Source organism: Danio rerio, chromosome 18 (genome assembly GCF_052040795.2).
Source record: "Danio rerio strain M-AB ecotype USA chromosome 18, GRCz13ab, whole genome shotgun sequence".
Lineage (NCBI taxonomy): Eukaryota > Metazoa > Chordata > Actinopteri > Cypriniformes > Danionidae > Danio > Danio rerio.
The window spans coordinates 28896388-28913682 of record NC_141038.1 but is presented as its reverse complement, the minus strand read 5'-3'; the positions used below and the strand labels follow the sequence as shown (position 1 = coordinate 28913682).

Here is a 17295-nt window from a genome sequence, read left to right as displayed (position 1 = left end):
AGAGACAATTTTTTTCTGAGGTGGTACTTGATGAAAAAAGTTTGAGAACCACTGGCCTATAGCCTATGTGTAATATGAAAAAAGACTTAAAATGGCCAGTAAAACAATAAAACACTACGCCACAAGATAATAACGCAAAATAAACATCTGTGTCAGTTTGTTCTTCATAAAATAATTATACAATGAACTATCTACATTTGTAACGAATAACTAGCTTAAGTTAGTTAGCTATAAGTTTTTTTCACAGCGTAGGCTTTATAAACCTATATACACTGAATATACCATGAATATGTACTCAAAACGCGTTTTATCTCATGTTTACATATTAAAAAAAAAACAATAATCATTTTTCAATTAGATTATAGTCATAGAGCAGTTATTAAAAGTAACGTTAGATGAAACTCCACGAGCGACGTTGTAACTACAACTCCCAGGAAGCATTGCGCGGGTCAGGTTAGCCACCCGCTAGCAGCTAAGCAAACGCAGAAGCAGGCAGGCGCAAGAAATGTGTATTTGACTACTGTAAGTTAAAAACCTTTGGAAATGAGTTCTTCAGACGAACCGTGTAAAGGGACAAAACGACCCGCATCTCCTGATGAAGTATGTGGTTTGCATCATCATGCATATGTATGATTTTACAACAACTGACCTGACATTTTTGTGAACAGCAGTGTTAGCAGATTGTTAGCAATGTGTTGTAACTATTTTTAAATGTTACTAATGTGACAAAAGAGTAACGTAGCATCTTTATTATCTGATTTCTACCTCTTTGCTATTTTATTGCGGTTTTTTATTGATGAATACTTTTGTGTAGCTACTGTAGTTAATGTAACAATTCATTTAAGCGTTTTCCTGCATTCATTCATTGGTGAACATTTGTAACTTATGTATTTGTATGTAAATCTAAAAAACACTTGAATATTCTCACTGCAGATTTAAAGGATTTATTAGGTATTGATTTAAATAAAATAATAATATTTTACTCTAAAGGTCTGATAAAATTTCATTCAAATTTAAAATAAAAAAAATACTTAGCATTTATTAAAAATGATTTCAATTGGTCAGAATAACAAATGTTTTAATTTTTTATAATTTTTTTATTATTATTATCAATTCTGCATTCTTAACCATTTTGAACCTAGAACATTAGCATTGGTTTTGTGAATAAAACTGAATATAAACATGTCTGAAAACATTTAACTTTTTTTGTTATTTTATGCAACAAACACAAAAAAAATCATAAAATGGCTAAAAAAAATATTTTGCATTTAGTAGTGTCAGAAGTAGTTTAAACAACTACTTATGACACTACCAAATGTAAAATAAAATGTTGTCTTATAGAGCCTTTTTTTTAGAAAAGATAAAAAGTGCCATCTTTATTCTAACCAATTGAGTGTTACTTCAGTGTTTAGTTTGAAGTATGGTAGAAATGTGCGGTCACGAGACAATCACAGACGCAGTGAAATCAAATGCTCAATTAAAACTTTCGAAAATCCTGAATCAATATTGGAGTTACTTTAGTACGCTGGAGGAAGGATGACACTATAGCTGGAGTATTACTGTTAGACAGGTAATGTTCTGTTTTAAAGCTATTTTAGTCAGGCTAAGCTTATGTTAGATTGTGTTGTGTTATGAATGGGCTATATGCACAGAAGTGTTGTTCAGCCACTGAAATCTCCTGGCGAAAGATTGATGCGACTATTTTGAGTTTTATAAGGGACCCTTGACAGCATCGATAATGTAGATTTTTATTTAGTGTAACTACAAAACATCAGTAAATGGCACTATTCTGCCTAACCTGCTTTATTGAGCTGAAGTTGCTTTTATATTCACATTGGCTCATTTTTGAACAATGACAGCCTTCCTATACTGTTTACCATGCTACTCTGAATATTCGCTCTGAATAGCATGTAAGTATGGCTTCGTAATATATTGATTCCTGCACGCTGCCGGCCAAACACTGATGAATGACATGAACTAGTGGGTTGTCTGCTGTTGTGACGCGATGCGCGCCTTCACGATTTCAAGAGATGTGGCTTTGAATCACAGTCTCTCCCCGCCGTCCAAAGATAATATGCTAAGCGGTTAGCATTTTGGCAGATCACCTACTGCACCTTTATTTATACATTGAATGCTTATTGCCATCAATATAGGCAATGCTGCTGATATGGCATAAAAAATAAAGAAATAATAAAACTTCATATAACTTCACATAAAATAATAATAAAAGCTTTCTAAAAAAAACTTTTAGACCGGTGAAGACTTGCACAAAATGTATATGCAAATTCATTTCATTTGTAAGTCGCTTTGGATAAAAGCGTCTGCTAAATGTAAATGTAAATTTACATATGCAGACGTGTAATAAACTAGATTAAGTTTATTCATTAGTTGCTTATCAAAATTTGACCAATCAGATGAGGCCTTGCTATCTTTAGCCTAGCCTCGCCATTAGTTGCTAATCTGCTATTGGCTGTAGCGGCCCAAAAGTGAACCCAGAGCTAGAAATGAACACTCATGACGAGGAAAATACCAACAGCCAATCAGAGCCAGAAAATCCACCAAGGTTTTCACTTATTTATAGTGGTTTAAATGTTTGCACCTTGACACGTTTTTTTTATTTTTTTATCTAAATTAGATCTGAAAAATATATGTACCATTTTATTTTTATGTTATTAAATAAAAGAATAATTAAAAAACATGGCTAATAAAAACAGCGGATTTCTAGGGAAATTTAGCTCTATAAGAAATATCGTTATCAGGATGAACAACATCGCATGTTTTCAGTATAAAGCAGACCTATTTACCAACAAGTGCACTATATTGGTTTTTATTTGTTTATTGGAACAATAAAAATGTCGTCTTTTTTTACCCATATTTCCCTAAAATTGATCTGTTCAATAATTTATCTGTCCAATTTAATCTGTCCAATAAATTTCATGCACTCCTATTTCAAATGCATTTTAAATACACACTTATGTCTGAAATGAATCTGTTTTTTTGATTGTTTGTTTGTTGTTGCAGACGGGATCCACACAATGGCAGTCGGCAGATTTAGGTACAGACGAACGGAAGCAGAAGTTTTTGAGGCTGATGGGAGCTGGAAAGGTGCAATTGAGTCTTTTAAACAAGTCTCCATCTAATCTGAACAAGAACAACACATTCATGCTTAAAATGTTTTTATGCATTGGCAGAAAGAGCACACGGGACGCCTTGTTATTGGGGATCACAAGTCAACGTCCCATTTCCGCAGTGGTGAGTCTGTTAGAGTTTTTAGGTTTATATTTGTGTGACAAACACACAAGTGATTATTTGCAACCTTGTATTGTGTTGAATGGGACACTTCCAAATCCCTGGTTGTATGTAGACTGCATCAGATCACATCCTGTACGCCTCATATCCTTTTCCCTACAGTGATCGCTGGTTAAATAGGACATGAACTGACCTTTAAAACAAGCATTGGTAATGTCCGCTCGTTTATTGTGCACACAAGATTAGGCTACAGTGTGCTTGTAAAATATACAACAATTGCCCCGTGCAGTGTAGAAGACCATTATTTATTTATTAATTCATTTATTGAGGTAAAAAGAATTTTTTTTGTCAGAAGTTTAATTTTGAAAAGGGTTTTATAGTTTATTAATATTTATTTTATAAGTTTTTAATCGAACATTTGACCTGAAGTTCTAAGTGAAGTTTCACAAACTAATTTCGAATGGAGTATGTGATATGATTTATCATGACTGCTCTCTTATCTGCAATCATTAATAAACCAATTAGATTATTCCAAAATCACTATAAATAGCACGTTTTGAGACCCCCCCCCCCCCCCATCCCCCCTTTCCCTCCTTCACCAGGGGGAGCTCTTGAGAACTACCTGATCTCGTACCTCATTACATGCTCATTGACTAGGCGGGAGCCCTGGGCTTAATTATCTCCGAGCTCAGGGTTCTCTCCTGAGACAGGATGCCAAACCTGCTATTGTTATCAAGCAATATCTAAGTGTTAAGTCTTGAAATAAAGTAAGAAATATGATCAAATATAAATGAGTACATTTCTAAGTACATTTAATCCTGAAATTATCCATACTTCAGGCAAATTCTGAATGTAAAAAATAAAGTTGAGAATTTCTGTTTTTTCACAATGATTCCTCTTGTACACTGTCTTATTATGACCTGTGTCATTTCAGATAAAAAAAAAACAAACAAACTTGTTTTTTAAATAAAAGTAACTAACTTATAATTTGCCAGGGTTATGAATAATTTCGGGTTTACCTATATATACACTTTAAAATAATATTAAAAAATAGTCCTTTACATGTGGTCAGTATATGTAAACTGTTAATCGATTGAAATGATATTGTGATATACCCTCACCGGTCACTTTATTAGGCCTGACTGCTCGTTAATGCACATTTCGAATCAGCCAATCACATGGCTGCAGCTCAATGCATTAAGGCATGTAGACATGGTCAAGACCATCTGCTGCAGTTCAAAATAAGCATCAGAATGGGAAAGAAAGGTGATTTAAGAGACTTTGAACGTGGCATGGTTGTTGGTGCCAGACGGGCTGGTCTGAGTATTTCAGAAACTGCTGATCTACTGGGATTTTCACGCTCAACCATCTCTAGGGTACACAGAAAATGGTCTGAAAAAGAGAAAGTATCCAGTGAGTGGCAGTTCTGTGGGCGCAAATGCCTTGTTGATGTCAGAGGAGAATGGCCAGACTGGTTTGAGCTGATAGAAAGGCAACAGTAACTCAAATAACCACATGTTACAACCAAGGTATGCAGAGAAGCATCTCTGAACACATAACACAACAAACATTGTGGCAGATGGGCTACAGCAGCAGAAGACCACACCGGGTGCCACTCCTGTCAGCTAAGAACAGGAAACTGAGGCTACAATTTGCACAGGCTCACCAAAATTGGACCATAAAACATTGGAAAAACGGATGGTAGGGTCAGAATTTCTTGTCAACAACATGAAAGCATGTATCCATGCTGCCTTATATCGATGTGTCAGGCTGGTAGTGGTGATGCAATTATGTGGGGGATATTTTCTTGGCACACTTTGGGCCTATTAGTACCAATTGAGCATTTGAGTACTGTTGCTGACCATGTCCATCCTTTTATGACCACAGTATAGTTATCTTTTGATGGCTACTTCCAGCAGCATAACACACCATGTCATAAAGCGTGAATGATCTGAGACTGGTTTCTTGAACATGACAATGAGTTCACAGTACTCAAATAGCCTCCTCACTCACCAGATCTCAATCCAATAGAGCACCTTTAAGATGTGGTGGAAGGGTAGATTTGCATCATGGATGTGCAGACAAAGCTGCAGCAACTGCGTGATGTTATCATGTCAATTTGGACCAAAATCTGAGGAATTTTCCAGTACCTTGTTGAATCTATGCCACAAAGAGTTAAGGCAGTTCTGAAGGCAAAAGGGGGTACTGAAGGCCAACCCAGTAGCTGTAAGGTGTACCTTATGAAGTGGCCGGTGAGTGTATATCTTTCAGCATATGAGAGGACTTAGATCGTTAGATGAGATTTTTGTCATAGCGCCCAGCTCTATTTATAAATGTTTTATATAATTTTGTAATTATCCTAAAACATTATTATTCATATACAGTCTGTTTTTGCTTTTATGTATATATTTTTAAACAATATTTCTTTTATGAATATATTTATATAATTATACACCGTAAACATGCAACTATGTATACAGATGTTATGGAAATAGTTTAATTTCTGCAATTACAGTATTTATATTTATCTTTATTATGGTAATAAAAGTAAATGATACACAAATATTTATATACAGACTTATATTTTACAGACTTAAACATATTTTGTTGATATATAAATGCAATTATATATATATATATATATATATATATATATATATATATATATATATATATATATATATATATATATATATATATATATAAAATGATTATAAATAAAATTGGGTAAATATAATTATATTTTTACCTCTTAAACACACTAAATAACATATACAGTTGAAGTCAGAATTATTAGCCCCCCTGAATTATTAGCGCCCCTGTTTATTTTTTTCCCCAATTTCTTGTTAATGGAGGGAAGATTGTTTAAGCACATTTCTAAGCATAATAGTTTTAAAAACCTATTTCTAATAACTGATTTATTTTATCTTTGCCATGATGACAGTAAATAATATTTTACTAGATATTTTTCAAGACATTTCTATACAGCTTAAAGTGACATTTAAAGGCTTAACTAGGTTAATAAGGTGAACTAGGCAGGTTAGGGTAATTAGTCAAGTTATTGTATAACGATGGTTTGTTCTGTAGACTATCGAAAAAAAATTAACTTAAAGGGGCTAATAATTTTGTCCCAAAAATAGTAAAAAAAAAAATTAAAATTGCTTTTATTCTAGCCAAAATAAAACAAATTAGACTTTTTTTAGAAGAAAAAATATCAGACATACTGTGAAAATTTCCCTGCTCTGTCAAACATCATTTAGGAAATATTTAAAAAAGAAATAAACAAAAGGGGGCTAATAATTCTGACTTCAACTGTATATACTGTGTATGTAACTACTGTATTAATACTGTTTTATAAGTAGTTGTGTGAAAATGTTTGAAATTCTAATACGTTTTTGAAAGACACCCACATCTGTGCTTATATTTTTTTTCAAAAATATGACAACTTTTAAATAAAAATTAATCATGGGGTAATATTTTTATATTATATATATATTAATATTTAATATCTGCCCTACATGTACATATAATACTATAGTTGTATTTGTTACTAATAATACATTGTTATATTTGTGTGTGTGTGTGTGTAGGGGCAGAGGATCGGAGAATGAATGCAGATCTGGAGCATCAGTATCAGCAGAGTCTGGATGGAAAGTTATCAGGGAGGAACAGGAGGCACTGCGGTCTGGGCTTCAGTGAGGTGTGATGCCCATCAATCACATTTTCACTCCTTGGCCTACAGTATATAAAATGATACAGTGGATCTGATTTGTTTGTCCTATTCACAGCCTGATGAAGTAGCTGAGAGTCCGAACGCCGCTGTGTCTGAGACGTCCAACAGTTCAGAAAACCCCCCTGAACAAGTATCAGAAACACAGAAAGAGGAGAAACCCCCAGCATCAGACACAGAGCTGGAGAAGCAGGAGCCGCACACACACTCAAAGGAGGACAAGAAAAAGACTCTTAAAATGGCATTCGTCAAATCCACATAGATGGCCAAGTCATTTTTATCTGTTGATGCTACAATTTCTTGATTTTTTTATTTTTTTTTGTGTAATTCACTGAGTGACAGCACGTTTTTATTTCCTTTAAAACTGAACAAACTGTGCTTTCATTTTTAATGTAGTTCTATCTTTGCCATATTTTTCAGTCTTGTTGAGGACTGTGTGTTCTCTGCAAATGAAAGGCATAGTTTATACAAGAAATGAAAATCCTGTCGCAGTCTGCTCAGCCCTTTGGAGGTTTTCAAGGTTTTCAAATTAAGGTACATTCATTTGAATAATTGTCATTTTTTTGTGTATTGAAAGGTGTGTGAGAATATCAATAAAAAGAACATGTGTTTTGTGATTCTAAAACTAGAAATCTCCATATATTTTAGATGGAAAATAAACCTTTTAATTGAAGAAATTATTATTTTAAATGATGAACTACAACACTATTATATCTTTTTACTTTTAAAAGCTTAAATACTTTATCCGTAATACCATAGGGAAATCAAATCATGTTGAGCTTCTTAAAGAACCTTATTCCTTTATGGCAGGGGTGTCCAAACTCGGTCCTAAAAGGGCCAGTGTCTTGCTGAGTTTAGCTTTAACACACCTGCCAGGAAGTTTCTAGTGTCTAGTAAGAGCTTGATTAGCTGTGTTTAGTTAGGGTTGGAGCTAAACTCTCCAGGACACCAGCCCTCCACGACAGAGTTTGGACACCCCTGCTCTATGGCGTGAATTTTTGTTTTAGGAGGAAATAGTTTTCACCCTAATTTTTGGGTGTATAATAAATCAATCATAAATTGTGCTCCCTCTAGTCCCCCCCACCAGATGTTGGTACATACTATTAGGGCACTAAAACGCAAGGTTTTCTGTTTATTATTATGTGAAATGATGAAAAAAAACAAGCCAAAATGCATTAGAAAAAGTTTTAATCTAACATAATTTTAACTAGTAACATTTTATCAAACACAAGCCATAAACGGTGTATTGTGTGTTCTTGTGGGGTACAGATTGAATTTACTTATTTACCAACCTTTATTATTCACTGTGGAACCTCAAAAAGCAGTTATTGGGTGTAAAGCAGAGGTGGGTGCCACACTTTTGTCACTTGGCGTTGGTCAGGGGTGCCCGGTGACATTCAAAATATAGCTCTGACTAGCATACTAGACACATATTGGCAAGGTTGGCAAATAAACTCTGCAGGACACTGACCCTCCAGGACAAAATTTGGGCAAACTCCTTTAGATGAACCTTTGCATCCTGGAACTCCCTTTCTGTGTATCCATGACCAGCAAGTGGGCTGAATCCAGACACTGATCAAACTCATTTTCTGGAGGGCTGCAGAGTTTAGTTCCAACCCTGCTTCAACACACACCTGTAGGTTTCAAACAAGCCTGAAGATCTCAGTTGAATCAGGTTTGTTTAATCAGGCTTAAAGATAAACGGTGTAGAACTGCGGCTTTTTGCAAGTTTAGTTTGCATCTTTGAATGGAAACAAACTAATGTGATTCTCTTCAAGCTCACTGATGGAAGGAATGAGCCTACCAGCTCAATTTTGTTCTTTACCTCCATAAAATATTTGAACCCATTTCCTGTGAGTAATATTTACAGCAGGGGTGTCCAAACTTGGTCCTGGGGGGCCGGTGTTCTGCAGATTTTAGCTTCAACTTGTCTCAACACACCTGCATGGATGTTTCTAGAACGTCTAGCAAGAGCTTGATTTGCTAGCCCAGGTGTGTCTGATTAGGGTTGGAACTAAACTTTGCTGGACACTGGCCCTCCAGGACCGAGTGTGGACACTCCTTGTTTACAGTATAGCAAAAAGCATATATTATGGTGATAACTATACATTTCTGCACATTTCCATACATAAGATGTTATTGTTTTTACAAAAGTGGTCTAAATGCACAATGTTGCCCTGAGACAACAAATGAAAAACTAACAGTTTATAGATATTAACAAAAAGTGCCTTTTCTCAATCAAACATGCTTCTTCACATATCCATGCACACCACACATATTTTTAATAAAGATATTTAAATTTAAACATATTAAAAAGCTAAATCTATCTTAACATTCTGCTAGCGGTGTGCTCAAGCAGGCTCTGGTCCCAAAAATGACACTTTTGCCCCCAGAAGAGTCAAACCCACACCCACCTCAAATCTCATTGGTTATGAATTAGACTTTATGGCCTATTATTAGACTTTTTGTGATATTTTTCTTTTTAAAAAAATTTAAAGGGCCAAATCACGGCTGGGCCCAAAAAAAGAATTGTTGCCTCAGGGCAACACCATGCCATAGCTAGGGCTAGACAAAATCTGCGCACATTTTATGCTATTTCTGATGTGAATTTTTAAAAAATCTGCGTATTTATGCAGAATGATTTTGGGAATATCATAACTAAAACCCTAATATATGAAATAAAAAATAATACCTTTTGTAGCTTTTATTTGGTGTTTACAAATCAAATTCAATTTGATCCACTTATTTGGAAAACAAAGCAAGTCTCTCATATAATATCTCTAAAAGTAAACATATCTCACAAAATGTATTTTAAATAAATCAAATGAATATTTTCATATTAATCCATAATATTACTGAAATTAATAAAACAACTGAATAAATATACATTTACACACATTCACACAAGTAATAAACAGAATCAATGATGGGCTAAAAATCTGCAGAAATTCTCCATGCGCAGATTATGTGTGGGCCTAGCCATAGCCACAGCCATATCACCCTGCAGCCCAAGACTGGTTACTTACTGAAGCTAAGCATGGCTGAGCCTGGTCAGTACCTGGATGGGAGACCACATGGGATGTCTAGGTTGCTGTTGAAAGTGGTGTTAGTGAGCCCAGCAGGGAGCGCTCAACCTGTGGTCTGTGTGAGTCCTAATGGCTCAGTATAGTGAAGGGGATGCTATACTGTCAGTGAGCGCCGTCTTTCAAATAAGATGTTAAACAGAGGTCCTGACTTTCTGTGGTCAATAAAATTTCCATGGCACTTCTCGTAAAGTGCAGGGGTGTGACCCCAAAAGTTCTGGCCAAATTCCCTCTATTGGCCCTTAACCATCATGGCCTCCCAATCATCCCCATCCACCATATTGGCTCTATAACTGCCTCTCCACTCCACCAATAACTGGTGTAAGATGAGCGCACTGGTGTTGTTGTTCTGTGGCTACCGCCGCATCATCTGAGTGGATACTGCATACTGGTGGTGGTGTGGAGAGACATCCTTTTTGAATGTGAAGCGCTTTGGGTGTATGGCTATACACAATAAATGCACTATATAAATAAGCACAGTACATTACACATTAGATTACATTACATTGGGGTTAAAGGGATAGTTTACCAAAAATTACAATTTCCACACTCAAGTACTTTTATGAATTTCTTTGTTCTGTTGAACACAAATCAAGATATTTTGAAGAATGGAACACATAGTAGGAACAAAAAATACTGTGAAAGTCAATGTCTGTTTACCACCCGCAAACGTTTTCATTTTCCTTTGTGTTCAACAGACGAATGCAACATTTAGGTGAACTATTCTTTTAAGGAAGTGCTTTTTCAAATATTTTTGTTAAGAAAATTTTAGCAATATAAAAGATGAATAAAGGTGTATGCAGGTTTAAAAAAGATGATAAAAGACATGCAAACTTTATTTTGATTTGAAAATGACTTTAATGACTTAAGGGTGACAGTTTTCATAAAATTTCCTGAATGAAAGATGCGTTTCACATTCAAATCTATATTAAACACTTATTATTTAGTTATTATATATTAGTTATTATTTTTTAACAATGCCACACAGCAAACAATTGAGTACCTTAAATCAATTTCATGATTCTTTAAATAAAAAAACGGTAATGTATGAAAAGTACATCTGAAAGGGTAGCTGACAAAACATGCAAAAGTAAAATGAATAATAAAAAACATTAAATATGATTAAATTAATTATAAACATTTGATATTAAAATACTTTAAACAGCATTTATATGTATAATATTATATAATATACAACACTGCAAATGATTAAGCACCTTAAGTCATAATTAAATGAAACTGTATGTTTAACAAAAATAACAAAGTGCTAAATTAGAAAGCAACTTCTGATGGCAGAACTGTAAAACTGATAGTGTAGCTGATAAAACATATTAAATGCCACGATAAAATGAATAAAAAAAAAAAAAAAAACATTGCATATAAAAAGTCCAAAACACCTGAGAACCTGAATGACTGAAGGTGAATTATGAATATCAAAATAATCATTTTTTGGGCTAACAGTAAAGCTTCACAAGAATTAACCCTCGGACATGGCTTTGGCTGAAAAACAAAACATGAAAAAATTCTATTAACTTGTCACGATGATTTATTTGTAGAGATGTGAGATGAAATCTGACCTGTGACCTGCCTCCTTTTGATGGAGGCTTCAGTGGCGAGAGCTCGAGGAACACTCATGATCCTCTCCTGCTGCTGAAGAGCCAAATCCAGATCGCTAAAGTCCATCTGCTCTGAAGACCTCATGCTGAAACATCACAACACAACAGTTCTACATCTACAAAACACTCATATCTCTTTTCATGCTACTAGTACTTATTTCATCTCTTCCATTATGTACACTGTAAGAAATGCTGGCTTCCACACAATTCCTTCATGTCATCCCAACACAAATTGATTGCGATAACTTCATCGTTTTTACAAGTTTAAGTGGATTAAACAAAACTTAGTTGTCCTAAAAAAACTGTAATAATTGAGTAGTTTAAATTCAGTTTAAGTAAACTGATTTTGTGATTTGTGATTTTGTGATTTTTCAGCGTTTTTATTTGTAATACATTTGAAACAATTTCAAAAAATCTTTTCTTACATTGTCATTATGGGGTATTGTGTGAAGAATTTTGAGGAAATAAATTAATTTAATCCATTTTGGAATAAGGCTGTAACATAAAAATGTGGAAAAAGTGAAGCGCTACGAATACTTTCCGGATGCACTGTACATTAAAAAATGCTAGGTTCCATACAATTGTTTTTTTGTTGGGAAAACTTGAAGGAATTAAGTTAACTTATTATTTGTTACCAATTTAAGTATACTAAACATAAAGCAATTAAGTTGTACCAAACAAACTTAAAATTTTATGTGGTTTCAGCTTATTTTAAACAAGTAATCTGAACAAATAAGAAAACATTTTTTTGAGTGTACTATACTAATAATTATTTGTTTCTAGTGCTTATTTATTACATAGTTCTCATTTATTAGATATTTATTAATAAATATAAACTTATGATGGTGCTGCAAGCAAACATCTTCATTTTGACAACATCCAAAAATTCTCACAATACATGTAAACACTCAATAGTGCACAACACAGCAAAAATGTGTCAGAAAACATTTATGTTACATTTTAACAAACATGTTGTCAAACCGATTAAGTCTGAATTTGTTAGTGCTTTAATAGCATGTGCCCCTCCAAGTTTGACTATATGCATTATATATCATTTGCTGCTTCAGTCTTAATTTTCTCATACCTGGATTTGGACAGGAGGGTTTTTATCTTTGCTACAGTGCGAGATCGAGTCTCCTTCTCTTCAGGACTCAGGTCTTCATCTGACTCGTCGTCTATGAGTCGCTGTGGAATCCACACTTTCTGTGGTGTTGACAGCTGAGGTTCAACAGAGGACAAAGTGTTTACCTCAAATTAATGTTATTGACCCAATAGTGCTTTTTCTTCATGTGATTTTATGTTATAAAACAAAACACTTTTTTTCCCTAAAATCCAGAAATAGGAATTTAGGTAATTCTACAACAAATTGTATAAAAAATTCTTACACCACAATATAAAAAAACACAGAAACAATCACTGATCACAACATGGGTTTTTAAAGTCTTTTAATTAAGATTTTGTCAGTTTCATGTGCTCTGCTCTGTTAGCATGTAGAGTTTTTAGTTACAAACTTGCGTATTTAGCTTAAAAATGTTAAAGACAATGTAGATGATTTGCTTTGAAAATATAATTATATGCTGGTTGCTTCAAAACTGCATATGCTGTAATGTTTTCTCATTTAAGGTCCTGTGAATTGCTTTGAAAGGTGCATTTTTAAGTCTGTTTGACATAATCTCTACTGAAAAATAAAGAGAGGTGGGACACAGAGTAGCGCCTCCCCTTTTTTAAAATCAGCCAATAGCATTTTGTTTTATCACAGGTCTGTCAGTGAGAGTGGTTGAGATCAAGTGAATCAAACGAAAAGCAAATGAGAAGTGTCTTGGAGGGGGTGGGGCATGTTACTAGAGAGCATTTGATTGGTCAAGATTTGATGAGAAACTGAAGTATGAGGTGACGTGAAAACAATCATTGATCCATTTAGGTCAAAAACTGCAAGCTTTAGATGTTTCTATCAGTTTTATAATTAAATTTTTTTTAAACTTGTCACTGTTCGGAGCACACTAGCTAATTTATATCTATACAGACTGAAACTAACATCTAAAAAAATTATTTTAATTTCTTGGGACCTTTAATGAAGGAAACATAAGGCAATCTCCCTCATCTTGTCACTTCTAAGGCTGCTTGTTGAAATTCAAGTGTTTTGGAATGGGCATGGCATAGACAGTGATTATCCAGAGTGGTCTGAATCTTTAGCTCTAGCAAATGCTAGCCTCTGAAACCGTTGACCCTACCTTTAACTGGGATAACTACCTTTACCTTTTCCCATTACAAGCATTTGTTTTAAATGTTGTACTACAAGATGACCTAGATACAGCCAAAGTACATGTGAAAGGCTGCCATTTTTGTTGTTTATTTTGTTATTGAGACATTAATATTAAGACAATTCTAACATATCTCACTATTAATGTATTCCTCCAAATATATTTAATTGATCAATTTTACTTTAAATTGAGCACAAGCAACAAGCTGCTGACTGCAGTTCACTTAATGGCTGCTAATGTTTTTTTATCTTTAATAAATTGGATTATTAAGCTATGATTGGATTATTAAAAGGATAGTTCACCCAAAGTGAAATTTCAGTCATCAGTTTTATAATGAGTTTATGTCTTCTGTTAAACACAGAGAAAGATATACTTAAGAATATATAAGATGAATATAAGATAAAAGATGACCCATTAGCCTACAAAGTGGACATTGTAATGTGCATGCTACTGTGCCACTGTGAGAGCTGGGATATATTTAGACGTTAATAACCATGAGGGTTGGAGTCCACTCTGTATTGGACACTGCAGCAAGTACAAACCTCTTCCATAGTATATTTCATAGTATATTTTGTTCTTATGGATGTCAATGATAGTTTTTTTCCACCTTGGTTGTTATTTTTTGTTCAACAGAAGAAATTCATTAAAAATCTAGAACCACTAGAATAAATGCTGAGGAAATGATCATTTTCAGGTGAACTATCCCTTTAAAGGACAGCTGAGAAGGACTGATCAACTTGAATATTTTAGCATTAAAGTTGAATGTTAGCAAATGAGAGTAAATATAAGGGAAGACTATACCTCTCTGGTAATATCAAACTCAAAGTCCAAAGGTTCCAGTTCCGATTCCATGACTGGCCGAGCCCTAACCGTCAACCATTCATCTGATGCCGGCCGATGGGGTTCAACAAACAAGGCCTGTTTGGGTCGTTGCAAATCAATGAGATTTTCCCATCCCTACTAGGGCGAAGATAACAATACACAACATTTAGGCAAAAAATACAACATTGCCTCTGGAAATGAGCCTTGGATTTAAAGCCAAACATAGGCCAGACACAAAGTGACTTGAGGAGGCTGGTCCAAACAAATTTGGAATTTATGTATTGGAAAATCTCATTTTGGCTGGAGGCATTTGTATGTTTTTGGTTTCCTGTGAGGTCAAAGGAATAGTTCACACAAAAGGAACATTTACTCACCATTCACCATTATGAGTTTATTATTCCTGTTAAACACTAATGGAGAGATTTTGAAGAATGTTGGAAAACCATAGACACTTTCAAAACAAAAACATTCTATTCTTAAAAATATATTCTTCTGTGTCCAAAAAACAAAGAATATCAAACAACTTTGAACAAGTGGAGTGTGAATAAATGGTGACCGGGTTTTCAATTCTGTGTGAACTATCCCTTTAAATCTGTCTGCAGACAAACTGGTGAAGAGAGAGGAAAATAAGAGAAAACAAAAACCATTTCTAACAGGCAACGGACAAATGTGTCACTGTTAAAAATCAAACCCATCACCAAAATGCAACATGCTGTAGATTTTAAAAGTTGAACACATCCAGACATGCACAATAGAGTACTTAACAATTAAACAATCATGCAAAAACCATCCATTCATTCTTTTTTACTTCACACCTTTTCACATTTAGCTCTCCATGTATACACTGCAATAAAAACAAGGCATTTAGACAATTTTTTATTTTATTTGTGTCTTTAGTGCAAACCTCAACATTAGAAAATGAAGAGCATATGAGGTGACTGGTAGAGTACTGCTGTACACAATGTTAGATTTGTCTTACAGTTAGTCTGCTATCACAGCTTTGAAGATGCTAGTTGGTTAAATATGCAATGAAATGTCTTTAAAAGTACAGATTACTGGTCTTGTATTTATTTGTTTGTTTATTGATTTATTAGGAAATTAACATTTGAATGAAACCAGAATGCATTCATGTGATCAAAAGTGACAGTACACAATTATTAGAATATAAATTATTTTTATTATAAAGACTTTCATAAAAAAATCCTGAAATCAAATGTATCATGAGTTCTACAGTATAAAACATAATTGTAATCAACATTAATAAAAACAATTGTTAACTGAGCACCAAATCAATGATTTCTAAAAATCACGACACCAAAGGCTGTAATTTTTATTGCCATCACAGCAATGTTACAATTTTAATATATAAATAAATAGAAAACCCCTCTTTTATACTGTAATATTATTTAACAATTATACTGTCCTTTGGACCAAATAAATGCAGCTCTGGTAAATGTGATGCTGGTTTAGGTAGACATATTTTTCTCAGTGTGTCTTATTATTTAAATGTAACGTGAGTTACATATTTTTGTATGTTTTCCCAGAGAAAATATCAAAATAGTAGGATATACACACAGCCTCTCACAGCCTATTCACAGTACTTGTGACCCACCATTATGCATATTTTGTAAAGTCCTCTAATCAGTCCATACATTTTCCTAATTCAACTGTTATGCCTGTGAAGGATATCACAGGATATTCAGTGATTAATCCAGTTTGAATGGAGTTTTTGTTGGATTTAAATGGATTTTTAGTGTATGATATGTGAGTTTAAGTTGTATTTATTTAGAATTATTTATTTATCACAAGTTAGTGTCCTCTATAGTGTCAGTGCAGGCTTTGTGCAAATCTGCAAAATTGTGAAGTCAAATTTCCCTGTGTTCAGGTAAGGAGCAATGAGAACTGCTACTGTATTCCAATTTGCATACTATTTATCCTAAATAGTATTTGAAAATAGAATTAGTGTGTCCCAAACCATAAGATGTGTCCAAAACCAACTACTCCTTGGGAAGTTAGGCCACAACTACATTTCTAAAGAGTCAAAAGTTTACATACATTTCCTTGGTAATTTTTTAGCTTTGCTTTTAAACTGTATAACTTTGGTCAAATGTTTTAAGTATCCTTCCACAAGCTTCTCACAATAGTTTGAAGCAATTGTGGCCCATTCCTCCTGACAGAACTGGTGTAGCTGAGTCAGATTTGTTGGCTGTCTTGCTCGCACAAGATTTTTCAACTCTGCCCACTTAATTTCTATACCATTGATATCAGGGCTTTGTGATGGCCACTCCAAAACATTCACTCTTTATTTGTAAAGCACATTTTAACTAATTTGTCAGTATACTTAGGGTCATAGACTGTTTGGAAGACCCATTTGTGACCAAGTTTTAATTTCCTGGCTGATGTCTTGAGAAGTTGCTTCAATATTTCTACATAATGTTCTTTCTTCATGGTGCCACCTATGCTGTGAAGTGGACCAGTCCCTCCTGCAGCTAAATGGCCAAACAACATGATGCTGCCGCCCCCATACTTAGTTA

At 34.2% G+C, this 17295-nt stretch overlaps 2 protein-coding genes and 2 long non-coding RNA genes across 40 annotated transcripts in view; 3 read left to right on the top strand and 1 right to left on the bottom strand.

The window, feature by feature from the left end:
• LOC147832840 (uncharacterized) overlaps positions 1-17295 on the top strand; it is a 418098-nt gene that overhangs the window by 123664 nt on the left and 277139 nt on the right. The gene's annotated exons all lie outside the window — the stretch shown is intronic.
• Positions 452-7604, top strand: zgc:56106. The gene is given in 5 exon segments (NM_200194.1): positions 452-600; positions 3022-3105; positions 3192-3252; positions 6840-6949; positions 7038-7604. Coding segments are annotated over 5 exon segments (516 nt in total). The 5' UTR covers positions 452-543; the 3' UTR covers positions 7242-7604.
• Positions 10897-17295, bottom strand: part of plekha7a (pleckstrin homology domain containing A7a) — a 211785-nt gene continuing 205386 nt past the window's right edge. For 34 of the 37 annotated variants that reach the window (XM_087292558.1, XM_087292561.1, XM_087292562.1 and 31 more), the window contains 4 exons: positions 14741-14896; positions 12763-12896; positions 11640-11764; positions 10897-11562 (listed from right to left, as the gene is read on the bottom strand). In XM_087292558.1, the coding sequence (XP_087148684.1) occupies positions 11540-11562; positions 11640-11764; positions 12763-12896; positions 14741-14896 (438 nt within the window). In that variant the 3' untranslated portion in view covers positions 10897-11539. 37 annotated transcript variants of the gene reach the window in all.
• LOC147832843 (uncharacterized) lies at positions 12895-15718 on the top strand. Its single transcript, XR_015515077.1, has 2 exons — positions 12895-14235; positions 14658-15718. It is a non-coding gene; the product is annotated as an uncharacterized LOC147832843 (long non-coding RNA).